The sequence below is a fragment of the Saccostrea echinata genome, unplaced genomic scaffold (assembly GCF_033153115.1).
Source record: "Saccostrea echinata isolate AGI-Se365-2 ecotype Australia unplaced genomic scaffold, CSIRO_AGI_Sech_v1 ptg000053l, whole genome shotgun sequence".
Classification (NCBI taxonomy): Eukaryota; Metazoa; Mollusca; class Bivalvia; order Ostreida; family Ostreidae; genus Saccostrea; species Saccostrea echinata.
This window is the reverse complement of record NW_026889802.1, coordinates 1,180,342-1,193,045: the sequence shown is the minus strand read 5'-3', so window position 1 is coordinate 1,193,045 and position 12,704 is coordinate 1,180,342. Positions and strand designations below refer to the sequence as shown.

The 12,704-nt window shown below is 33.4% G+C and overlaps 1 protein-coding gene across 1 annotated transcript; it reads right to left on the bottom strand.

Moving 5' to 3' along the window:
- Positions 1-5,054: 5,054 nt before the first annotated feature.
- On the bottom strand, positions 5,055-12,343 carry LOC133204403 (RYamide receptor-like). The gene is made up of 3 exons (XM_061340127.1): positions 12,084-12,343; positions 9,632-10,429; positions 5,055-5,529 (listed from the first exon to the last, which is right to left on the bottom strand). The coding sequence occupies exons 2-3, from the start codon at positions 10,394-10,396 to the stop codon at positions 5,095-5,097; spliced, it is 1,200 nt and encodes a 399-aa protein (XP_061196111.1). The 5' UTR covers positions 10,397-10,429; positions 12,084-12,343; the 3' UTR covers positions 5,055-5,094.
- Between the last annotated feature and the right edge of the window lie 361 nt (positions 12,344-12,704).

Below are 12,704 nucleotides of genomic sequence, written 5' to 3'. Positions count from 1 at the left end.
TTAAAAAAGTTTAATGTTCTCTTGGCTTAAAAAAACCCAGAATCTTCAATTGTCATTACCCATGGTAATCCATGTAAAGAGTTCAATGTTGTTGAGTAGTTCTAAAATATATTTTTTAAGCTTCCATACATGATCCTTTTTATTAAATTATGTGGTGGATAGAGATGTCACAAAACATCAATTACTGATGCAGAAGGGGAGGGTTCGATACATCGATAAATATTCTATTCGATACTTCCCAGAAATGTATCCTATTATTCACAAGTTTTGGTTTTAAAATTCTAATAGTTATCGCTTAAACAATTTAATATCTAGGGAAAAAAAACTTTTATCGAGTAAAATTCGTTTTCCAGATATAAAAAAGAAAAGATTTTTACCTTGCTTTAATTTATGTTAGTTTTAGAAAGCACTAAATACTATTCGAATCAGATTAGTTTTTAAACAAAAAAATGCAGAAACGTTTAATTTACTCGTTAAAATTAAGAAAATAATTCTCAGAAAATGATACTTTTAGCCCTCACGATACACAGCCCTAGTGTTGGTCAGAAGATCAGTTTCCATGTGTCCTGATAACCCAGGAGTCAGATCATCTTTCTGTTATAGTTTGCCGGGGTCCCAAGTTCAACTTCCGATGTAGTCCCTGCCCTTATTTGATGTCATGACCATCCATTGGAAGTTAAAGATGAGAATTAAATGACCTGATGTTTCTGGATTGGGGTTTTTTAATTGTCATGAAAGATAAAGAAATGATGCTCACGCAAGTTCACGTATTAATTGTTGGACAGATACATAGATGAAAGAGTTAACGTTTAAGAGTTCTTGGGCCTGGGTAGGGTGAATCTTTCACTGGTCCAGTGCACGCTCTTTCCCCGTTATGCTATTGATTTTGAGTGCTCTGGCTAGGCAATTCATATGATGATATATCTTAGTAAAAGTTTTCCAGATTTATAAAACCAAATACCCTTAAATTTCTTTATTTGAAATGAAAAATAGTTGAGTTAAGATAACTTAAAGCTTTTTTTTTTTTAAAAGGACTGAGGTCTTTGTTGTGATTTACAACTTGATTTTAACACTGATTTATCATTAAAGAATAAAATGTAGAAATGTTCATTTGATGGCTCCGCCCTCACCAACGGTCGCACCGTCTAACGTATTACCACCTACTCAAAGTTGCGCATTTTTGGTAAGAAATTTAGCAAAATTTAATACTGTTGTGCAACCTCATTTCTCCAGTAACATTGTTTTTGTTTTTACCGGAAGAAGTCATTTTTTGATATTTCGAGCCCGATTCAAATGGAGCATGTGTGCCGTATCGTGTTTCACATTGAGATTCTGTTTCACAGTCAGCTAATTCAATGTTTCTATCCTCCGCAGATCCACAATTGGTTTTCGACTGCGGCTGTGTCCCAGAATTGGGCTCAGTGTTATCAGTGTTTTCTAACCCAGAATTGGGTACATGTAAAAAAGAAGTGCTTGTCCCACAATTGGGCCCAGCATCAAGCTCCCGCCTTGCGGTGCGTGGCATTCTGTGTTTACAGAAATTATGCCAGTGTTTGGAATAAGTTTCAAAGTTGTTCTGCAACTATTCCGTAAATTTTTAACACATCAGAATACTGAATAAAAGTCAGAATAACGGTAAATATCAATAAAATCCAAGAGATGAAGATGCACGTCTTTGTAAACAAAGAAACCTCAAAGCACTGACCATCACGTGACCTCAATCTCACTGGTTCCCTCAGTACGGTTGATTTGGTAAAATGCAAATGACAGCCTCAGAATGTCGAAAAGCCTTTCTGTTTATCAAACCATGAATAATGACATGAATATATATACCAAATGTGCAGAATTCTTAAAAATTAAAACCAGTTTCAAATGCTGAATTCATAGATTGATCTTCATCAATCAGAACATATTGCCAAAAACCCAATAAAGTATTTCGGAATAAAGTACCAGAAGTTTATTGACCAAGGATACATGTATCAGGGGCCCTTAATTAATTAGGGTGCATACATACACATTTCATCAATGATGTCAGGGGCCCCTTGAGTATTTTACACATACATGTATATCGAATCCTATGGTGGCATATTTCTGCCACCACTTGTCAGATGTTTATTTCATCTAATCAGATGTTTATGTTGACTTGTCAGATATTTATGTCAACTTGTCAGATAATTATGTCGACTTATATAAAAATCATCACGACCAGAAACTAGGTATCTTGTTAGTATAGCATGTTAAAGCCACTAACTGAAGTCAACTTGTCATCATAATATCTGACAAGTCGACATATTTTTCTGACAAGTAAATATATTTTTCTGACAAGTCGACATCATTATCTGACAAGTTGACATAATTTTCTGACAAGATGCCTTGTCAGAAAATGTTATGTCGACTTGTCAGATTACGATGTTGACTTGTAGAATATAATATCGACTTGTCAGAAATTTATGTTGACTTGTCAGATAGTATATGGACATGTCAGATCTTTATGTTGACTCGTCAGATACTTATGTTGACTTGTCAGAAAAATATGTTGTCAACTGATGGCATGGACAAATTTTCATGTTGAATTTTGAAAAACGTGAATAAGTAAAAAGTTATCAAAAAGATCTGACAAGTCGACATAATTATCCGACAAGACAACAAAAAGATCTGACAAGTCGACAAAAATATGCCACCATAGAATCCATTTCTAGATTTGGACTTTATGTCTGAGTCACTCAGGTCAACTGTTCCGTGTATAAAGTCTATGTTTTTGGGATCTATCTTTCTCTCTATTTTTTCCCCTTTGTTGGACTAAAATCATCGTCTCAAGACACGGTTCGGAGTCTGCATATAGCTCTCTCCTACACGGCCAGAATGGGAGAGGATCGTACATTTTGGCCGTGGTTTGCGACGATGGACTAAAATCATCAGATTTTTTTCTCTCTTTTTTTTCTTTGTTGGACTAAAATCATCAGATCTTCACGTATTTGGTTTCTATGTCCAACTGTTGGTTTTTCAAAGTGCTTCACCACGTACAGTTTTGATGTTGTAAAAGTACGGATGGATCATATGAGAATTTTCTTCTCAAAATCAATGGGTAAGGAAAGACAAACTGATGTGAAAGGTTCCTTAACATCTATGTACATTTCCAATGTCTTTGTCCGAGATAAAATTTCAAATAGTAAAAATACTTTATTTCTACATAATTCTACTGGTTCATCGATAGGCATGGTGAAAAAAAAATCACGTGCGGGGCTGGATGGACAGAGACAGAAGCGGTGCTTGTAGCACGTGAATTGCAGAATCAAGAGCATGTAAATATAAGGAATAACTGTCAGATTTTTTGGTTTCATGACGATGATCAATCGATTGGTTTGTGTGATAATTTTTTGCATAAACGCCTTCGGCGTTTATGCAAATTATCACGCAAGCCAATCGATTGATCACATCATGAAACCAAAAAATTGGACAGTTATTCCTTAAATATTTACATTTGCAAATGTTTTCTTTTATATAACACTATTAAAAGCAACGCGTATCTATATCCGTATAAACACGGGTTCCTCGCGTTATAAACGTTCGACGTAATTTCTCAGTGACGTTATAAAGGGTCGACGCGAAATCAATAGATCAAACTCGTGCCGTTGAGTTTAAAAAAATAAACCATTTCACGCATCAAAGGTTATAACCAGGCTAATATATAATATGAATAAGTCACAAATGTAAATATAAGCAATAAGGTATCATTTAATAAGGTATATATATATATATATATATATATATATATATATATATATATATATATATATATATATATATATATATATATATATATATATATATATATTTTGACTGCAGGTAAACTTAATGACTTTTTATAATCAACATACAAAATTCCCTTGATTGGTTTCTGATTCCAATAAATGGTGTTACCATGTTTAATTAGAATATAACGATTATGTGAGTTTTCCAAAACTTTACCTTCAATTTTGGCTTCATTTGAAATATTATACAAGTGAACTCAATCAAGATACATTATTTGTGTTTGGATATTGGTGTTGACATGGTTTCAGTATATTAGATATCGTTGATCAGGAGTGGTACGTATGTTATATCAAAATTTCATTACTTTTTTTTTATTTTATATTGTTGCAGTAGCTTCTCTGATATAATAATCTGTTTCATTCTTAAAATCTGCTAAATCTCATTCAGTTTGATTTGATTGAAATTTTAAATCTTTAAAATAAATATGTCAAAAAAGACGTTATAATTTTCAGTGCATATGTTTAATACAATAAAAATCCGTAGAGCCACAGTCGTATCAAGACCTAATTGTTTAAATTGGGTCAGGAGTCTTCAAAACGAGATGGAAGTACATGAAATATTAGTACAGAATTTTTATACTTCTATACTGATTAGAGCCAAACCTAAGGAAATGGTCGCAATAAACCAAATTAGATTTTAAAACTACCATATAATGTTAATCATAGGAAATACGAAGAAATACTAGTGGGTGATTTAAGATTTTGTTTTGGAACTTCTCTTTTTTTCCTCTATGATGACAGCAGCTGGAGAAATCGATGAAGAATTTATGTATTTTCTGTGCATTTAACTGTAAACAATTAATCTTTATGACTGAGCATCGATTTGACTTTAAGATTATGTTCATTTTTGACATCCTAATTCTCATTCATTCGAATAACCTATCCTGGTGTGAGACACGCTCTCTAGTACAAACTATAAGAGGTATCCTTTAGTTTACGTGTAAATAAAGATGTACTAATATTATTTTGTTTGTATACCTTTCAGTTTTACTGCTGTTAAAAAAAACCCTCCACTTTATTCCTTAATATCTTGGAGTCATTCCACGGGCACAATCATTCTGTTGAAATTTAATTTCATTGTTTTGAGTTGTTGCTTATTGTACAATGAAATATCCATTTTATTTATTTTTGGCCTCTCCATTCTTACACATTTAGGAACAGTGCAAAATGCAATGTATCTTTACTTTTGAACTTACTAAATGGATTCAAGGAAACACTAGTACATGTAATATAAGACAAGTATAATATACAATATACTTTATTCAACAATGATATTTGTTAACTATATACTAGATGGCACCGGGTTATAAATATGTCCGTTGCTCTTGATTTTGTCTCGAGGAGAGGAACAGTCGTTTGAAGAAGTTACGGAAGTTTGTTTATAATATCTCTGTATGCTGCCCCCTACCGACGTATTTACAGTGTCATGGCGGCGGAAAAGAGACATTTCAACTTCGTCTGCCATTCTCACGTAACCACAGGTCAGATGACTTAGTACTCTCCGAAATCCGTTCCTGAATTTTGAATTCATCCAGCAATAGATAAAGGGGTTGTACATACAGTTACTCATAGCGAGCCAATGACAAGCCATCCAAATATAGTTCATACCCTTCGTATCGTATATGCTAGGGTTGATGTCGCCAGCGATGTTGATGATGTTTAGTGGAAGCCAGCAAGTAGCATAGATTGCCACGACAACTATCATCATCCGAATTATCTGAAAATACATCGAAAATACATCAAAACGTAATGCACTTTACTATGTTTTTTATACAATAATCCGGATTAACATTTCCTAACTGTTAATTATGGACAGAAACTGACAAGAAAAGTAGCAGACCCAAATCTGTAAATGTTTTTCATTAGCACCTAAAGACACTGGTAGATATGACGATCGTTCCGCAGTAACCTTTTCACTCTTTTCCAATTACTCCACAAAAAAGACAAAAATCATATTTTATTGCTATCCCTTTAATCTATGGCATCATTATTGGTCTGTGTCCGTAGTTATGACCATCTGTAGCGTCTCCTAACTGTATTATCACCATGTAACATCTATCCTCCCGCTCAGGGGTGGACTAGATTACGGATTTTTATGTTATCGTAATGAATGTCCGTAAGTCGGATGTCTTAAAAATAAAATCATTTAGCCATTATTTTCTATGGATAACGGTAATGAGTAACTGAATGCACAGACTAAATTGCCGATAGTTACACGAAAGATTCGAGTTTTAGTGGTATTTTATTGTTAAGGAAGGTGGTAAAAACCGCATATATTTCAATGAAATAGGTCTGCTGGCATTAATTTGTTAAGGGATTGAAATGTTTTGACAGTTAATTTTATCCAATGAATGAAGTGAGAACAAAGACTACAAAGTCCTCACATGGAGTCTTTGTACACATTGGCAATTATCTTACATAACAGAAATTCAAAAATAGTAAAACACGTTTATAAAGGGGATGCTTACTCCTCCTAGGCACCTGTTCCCACTTCTGGTATTTCCAGGGGTCTCTTTTTTTTCCTGGATTCGTTTTAATTTTATTTAGTGGATTTATGAGATTGGTCACTATTTGTTATCTTCACATTTTACATTATAGCGGAGTATCATACACAAACAATTTTGATTTGTTATAAATTCATTATATTCGATAAGTTCTTAAAGTTTTTAAAGCTACAGGGTAAATTTTCATCACTTCGCTGTAAGTGAAATCATTAGAAACGTGTTCGCTTTAACCGTGTTTTACTTCATCTAGATAGTTCAAATGAATGAAATCTTATTAATTCAACGACGAGGGAAAAAAGTAAAATGATCTATTTGCTGATGTCGTATTTATGAATTTTAGGTGCATGATAATTTCTCATCTACAAATAAATAGAATAATTTAACAAATCTTGAGATTCTTTATCACAGAGCCTCAAAAAAGACTTGTACGTGCAAGTTTAATAACACAATTATTTACACTAATTGTAACGAACAGTTATAGATGGTACGTTTTTCGACAAGACGAGGCTTTTTTGTTTAAAACGTATGGTGAGTATAGGAGAAAAGTTAAATACGCAGCCTGATGTCCATTCCAGTGTTAGAAAAAAATACTGCTATTGAAAGACCTCCTTTTTACGGATGTAGAAAAAATATAGTCCATGCACCTTATATTTTTTAATCATAGGAAGTAAGACTTAGCTCTATTTGAGATTTTTAATGTTGAGAGCCTCAGATGAGTCCGGATATTAAGACACTTGATGAAACACTGCTTAATTTTATTATTATTTATTTGAAATATAGTTTATTGATAATAAAGAGATTACTTTTAGAAAGATTCCGATAGAGAATTCAAACTTCCAAATAATTGCGTCATTTTATCCTTATGGACCTTGGTGAGAGTTCACCAAAATAGTTATAATCACCCTCCTGGAAATAGACAAACAAATCTTGTTTTATTTTCGTTAAAGAATGTTTTAATTTACAATAAAATTATTTTCCAATAAATGAAATGTATTACTAAAGATAGCCGATTCAAATTTAGTTTTAATGATGTAAGTTTACGACTACGGAAAAAAGAAACGTTCGGTTAATTTCCCGCTCAATTGTAACAGCAAATCACAGGTTTTGCGTAATTCATGTATGCTTTCAAGGATACGTAGAATTCTGTTGATTTTCTTTTTTCATTTTTTTTTTTTTTTGAGGGAAGTGTATAAAAATAGAAACATATATTCCAGATTAAGCTTGTCATAAATCATAGTTCGTTTAAAAAAAAGAAGACTTTTGTTATTTCTTAAAATATATCTTTTCTTTTAGGACTGTGAATCTGTACCAAAACAGTTCCGCAGAAATTACACTGTCGCTTCCGTATATTGTATTCATGGATATACTTATGCAACATTCAACTGTATTTCACTCTCAATTTATATCCAAGTATCCAAGCTTTTTTAAACACATTTTTTGCCAAGAGGTAAATTGTAAATTGCCATAACAAATATTAATGAAGTTTATTTTCAATGTGTAAATAAGCGTCAAAGAGGGCAGGAGAGCTTAGTGTAGTCTCTCATCAATGCGTATGTTTTGTATCTGACAAATATCTCCCGACATGGCAATAATTCATTTATTACGTCAAGCATCCCATAATTTAAAACAAAAACAAATTTACAAAGGTCTTAATTGTCCATCATTACTCTCAAAGGTGAGTATCACTTAATTAAAAAAATCAATTGAACATTGTCTAATGGCAGTGTTTAAAGTACGCTGATGTACTGCAGAGTTTTCTCCGCATTTCGATATCGATATTTTTTCCGTCCAAAAATCGTTTAACTTGTATCGATAATCTTATGATAACGTGTTACCAATTCTGCATAATTAAGTCAACCTAAAACTGTGTCCCCCTTTAATTAGGACACATTCTCATTCTTTCTTGGTAAGAAGAACTTGGTTGATTTTGTGCCAGAAATTGGCAGTTTTACGAGCTTTTTGTCATAAACACTATATTTATTGAGCGATTTTCTGATAATGAAGCTTCTAAAATGAAATATTTGAGAGAAACGTATTTATTGTTTTTCCAGTCGAGGTAAAAATGACTCTAGTTATCGTTAACATTGTTTCGTTTACCAGACAATGATATAGAATTTATAAGGATGAAAAAGCCACTGCGGGACACGAATGTTCTGAAGGAGAGCATAACTAATTTATAAAGCAATACCTATTGTCTGTCAAAACGTTTCATTCTCAAACAAAAATGTCACAAAGTAAATAATGGAGACCCAAGATTGGTTTGCTTACCAGTCATGTGTGAATGGGGGCAAAGTATTGAATTATAAAATTAATTCAATCCTTTATATTGGTCTAGTAAACTATTCACATCGTTCACAATAAGCTGAAATTTTGAACTTAATTGTTAAAGGTAAAGTAACAAGGACATTTTTGAAAGTGTTGTATATATTAATGTTTTTTAACTAGAAATAAAGAATAGGAGCCATTACAATTAATTAACTACTGTCTGTCAGGACAAGATCTGTATTTGGAGAAATAGAAGGATGTGCAGATCTGTTTGTAATTTATCCTTTTCTTTAATATCACTATTTGGATTTTGGTAGTAAAACATGAAATATAACGGTTCTCAAAACACAAATCGAACATGTGTTTTTTTTTTTAATAATGCTAAAAATTCATCCACAGAGAATTCATCCTATTTCCGGGATTCTCATAAATATTACTAGTTGCATTTTACAACATAATGTTTTATGAAAGAGAAGTAAAATGGCTTCTTTGTCTCGTTACGTATTCTGTCGCAGCAGTCACAATGGCCATATTAAAACAGCATACCATCTTTAATCAATGCTTTATTGCATTCTTTTTTGAGTATGAATATTTGACCTTGTTTCCAGACTTCAAGGGAACATCGATGATCAAAACTATGAAAAGGAAAGTTGATGGACTGAATATACAGGATAATCATTTGATTAATAGCGGGTCATAAATTTTGTAAATGGCCTTTCTGTTCTTTACTGAACCTAAAATATTAGATTGATAAATTTACGTTCAGAACCAAAGGATTTAATCCAAAGCTTTGCTTTTATTATCGTCCTTTCTCATTATAGTAATTAAGATATCGATCAACTAGTATATGGACACATATATTATAAAAGTTTCTGTTTTGTAACGATCCTGAGAGAGCTCTAAACAGAACGTGTTTGTTAACATATTTTGTCTGCGGGTTTGTATCTTGATATCTACTTAGTTGTACAGCTTAGCTCAATCCTTGAGAATTTCATACAACAATTGTTTGATCTGTAAAGTCTTATGACATCTTCACATTGCCCTTCTTACCTTTTTCTTTGATTCTGACATCCTCTGATCACGTGACGACACTGCTTCACCAGGGGTCTTTTCAACCCACATTGCGATGATGATTCTACCATATGCACAAATAAAGATAATGAGAGGAATGAAATACTGAAGTAACAATATGGCTACTCCATAAATGTACTCCAGCGTTTGGTCTTGCCAGAGAATTTCCTCACAAAACTCTGGTGCTGTTGATACGTTTAGGTATGTATGCGTCCGAGCTGTCAAGGCTGTCGGAATATTAATCACAAATGAAAACAACCAAATCACTGATATCACAATAAATGCCTGCATTTTGGTCATCTTAGCTCGGAAAGGGTATATGATGGCGACATATCTGTCGATGCTAATAGCGACGAGTGTTAGGGAACTCAGAAACACGGTGACTGATTGTAGAAATGTCACGACAGGACACATCGTCTCCCCGAACGGCCATTCGTTGAGGACAAGGTTAGCTATAAAAGTGAAGGGGATGCAGAAGACCGCCATTAAAATGTCGCTGAGAGCGAGGCTGACAATGAAGAAGTTCATTACAGTCCTCATACGCCGGGCCCGAAATACTATATAACAAACCGTCCCGTTACCGCCCACTGAGAGAAGGATGGTGATAGAATATGCAGTGATGATGATGGCCTGAACATAGCCTGGAACTTTAAGGGGTTCGTACACAAATTCCCGTCCGATGTCTTTTGTCCCATTACTAACGATAGTACTGTTTGGTAACGAAGAATTTTCGTATTCCATCATTTAGGTAGATGTGGGATCTTCAGTGTTCATGATCTAAAACAAAAATGCTTATTCGTATGATTTTACATCGTTTAAGTCTTTGGAATATAAGCATATTAATGACAAGATTATCATATCATCCTCACAAGGTCTGGGTCCTGTGTCAACTCTTTGCCAAGGCGCTGACACAGGGCCCCTGGCGTGGTGAGGATGATCTTGTATCTGGCATCACAGTGTAAGGAATATGATGTCATCTAGTGTTGACAACCTAATCCTTAAAGTGAAAAAAGAATGAATATTAGCAAAAGGTAGCATTCACGGGCATTTGACTTTATATTTTTTTTTAATCAAAAAGGTAGAACCCCCTACCCATTAGGTAGAGGTTATAATTTTGTAATAAGAAAAATATATAACGTCACGGTGGAGTATTAACGTATAAATTGTATGTCGCTGACATTAAGCTTTCACCTGTTTGCAAGTCATTCTTTTAAGATCCAGTATAAGAACACAAAAAGTCAATGTCATCAGGACTGGCCATTAACTAATATGTTGGCGTATCAGGCCTCATTATATTTCAGATTTATGATTGGGAACATTGCTTAATGCTGGATTTACGAAGGATGTCATACAAAAACTAATTACACTGTGGAGGACTACACTTGCCGGAGAGCATTCTATCTATGACCTATTAGATTTAGTTCAAGAAGTCGTCTTTATGATCAAGTGATATAACTGAAAGGGTTGATAAACGAGAAAGATATAGACTAAAACTCGGAATTGGACAACTATATTTGTTAATGGTTAAGCACCGTATTAGAAAGTTTTCTTAACTGATATATTTTACAACGATTTCTTACAGTTAAGAGAAAGCTGCATAGACTTTGAATTTAAGACAATGAAATTGCTTTAACAGAGTTTTGAGAGAAAGATAAGTTTTGCCGAATTGGAACCCTTCACAATCTTTAAGATAGAATACACTGAGTAGATTTACTTTAAATCCATACCGAGGGGAAAATGCATTGTTACAACTTTGGTTCATGGCCCACTCTTACAGACCTTTTTCCGGTACATCTGAATTCCATCTAGGAAAACATTTTAGTTCCCAATGTTCGAACATTCATTCCGTGTTCCGTTTCCGACAATAAAACATAATCATTTAGAAATAATGGGTATACAAAAAAACGTAATTGCATATAATACTACTGCAATGTGCACTGCTTTAATAAGATTAACTTTAAGCGGATTCGATCCTTAGATGTTTACGTGCAGGCAAGAAGGAGTTTACGTCAACAACTTCCGGTTCAGTTTTATGTTTCCGATAGTCGTTGGGACATTAGCCTTAAATTAAACATCCAAAGTCGCCTTTCGAATAATAGAACAGCATATTTCCTATAGTGATTTTCCTAATTTTCAATTATGTTAACAAAGCTTATTAAAAGAACATTTCAATACCCTGTCTGAAGATTAGTTTCTGGATCCACATCGGAATATCAACCATTAACTTGAACTGTTGACTTTATGAATTACAGTAAAATACTTCAAAACAGAATAATTATGTTTCCTCAAAAAGGACATTAATCCGTCAAACGGGTCAGTTTTTCATATTGTGGACTATGTAGAAAAACTGACATCTTAAAATAAAATGTATCCAGATATATTTATTTAAAAAACTCAGATTTATGAAATGTATCAATATGATATAGCGTACCTGTAGTCGTGTGCAGGTATCCTGGGAAGTGACCACTAAGGAAGTGTAAGGATCTGTTGTCCAGTCGTGTTTTTGTTGATGTTCGCTCCACAAATGACGTCGTTCATCAAATTCTTCACTGTAACCAATAAATGGCAAACATTTAATGTAAATAATGATTTCCCCCCGAGGTTACTCTTTTTGGTCCGTCCTTTAATTCAAATTAGGTGCATCATTTTCTTTCTCTGAGGGTGTTGTGGTAAGGCGGTCAATGTTGACCAGTTTTAGATTAAAATCTTCGTTGGTCGCAGAAATTAGACGAAGAAGTTAAAACGGGCGTATTTAAAAATATACATATATTTCAAAGCTTTAAAGAAAATCAGCTCACCAATTCTTGAAGTAGAACATTGTTGATAGAATGGATTTATATTTATGGTTTACTACAATTCATTTAAGTCTTATGTCGGATAAGGAACTTATCCTGAATGAACAATCAATGTTAATTTTACTACAATTAATGTACATATGTCTTTAATTTCGGTATTCAAAAAATCCTGTTGTCAGTCTTTATTAAAAGGGAAAATATTTATCGTGTCATTGAGTTTTAGTAAAACATTGAATTGATTTTTTGATTAATCTGCA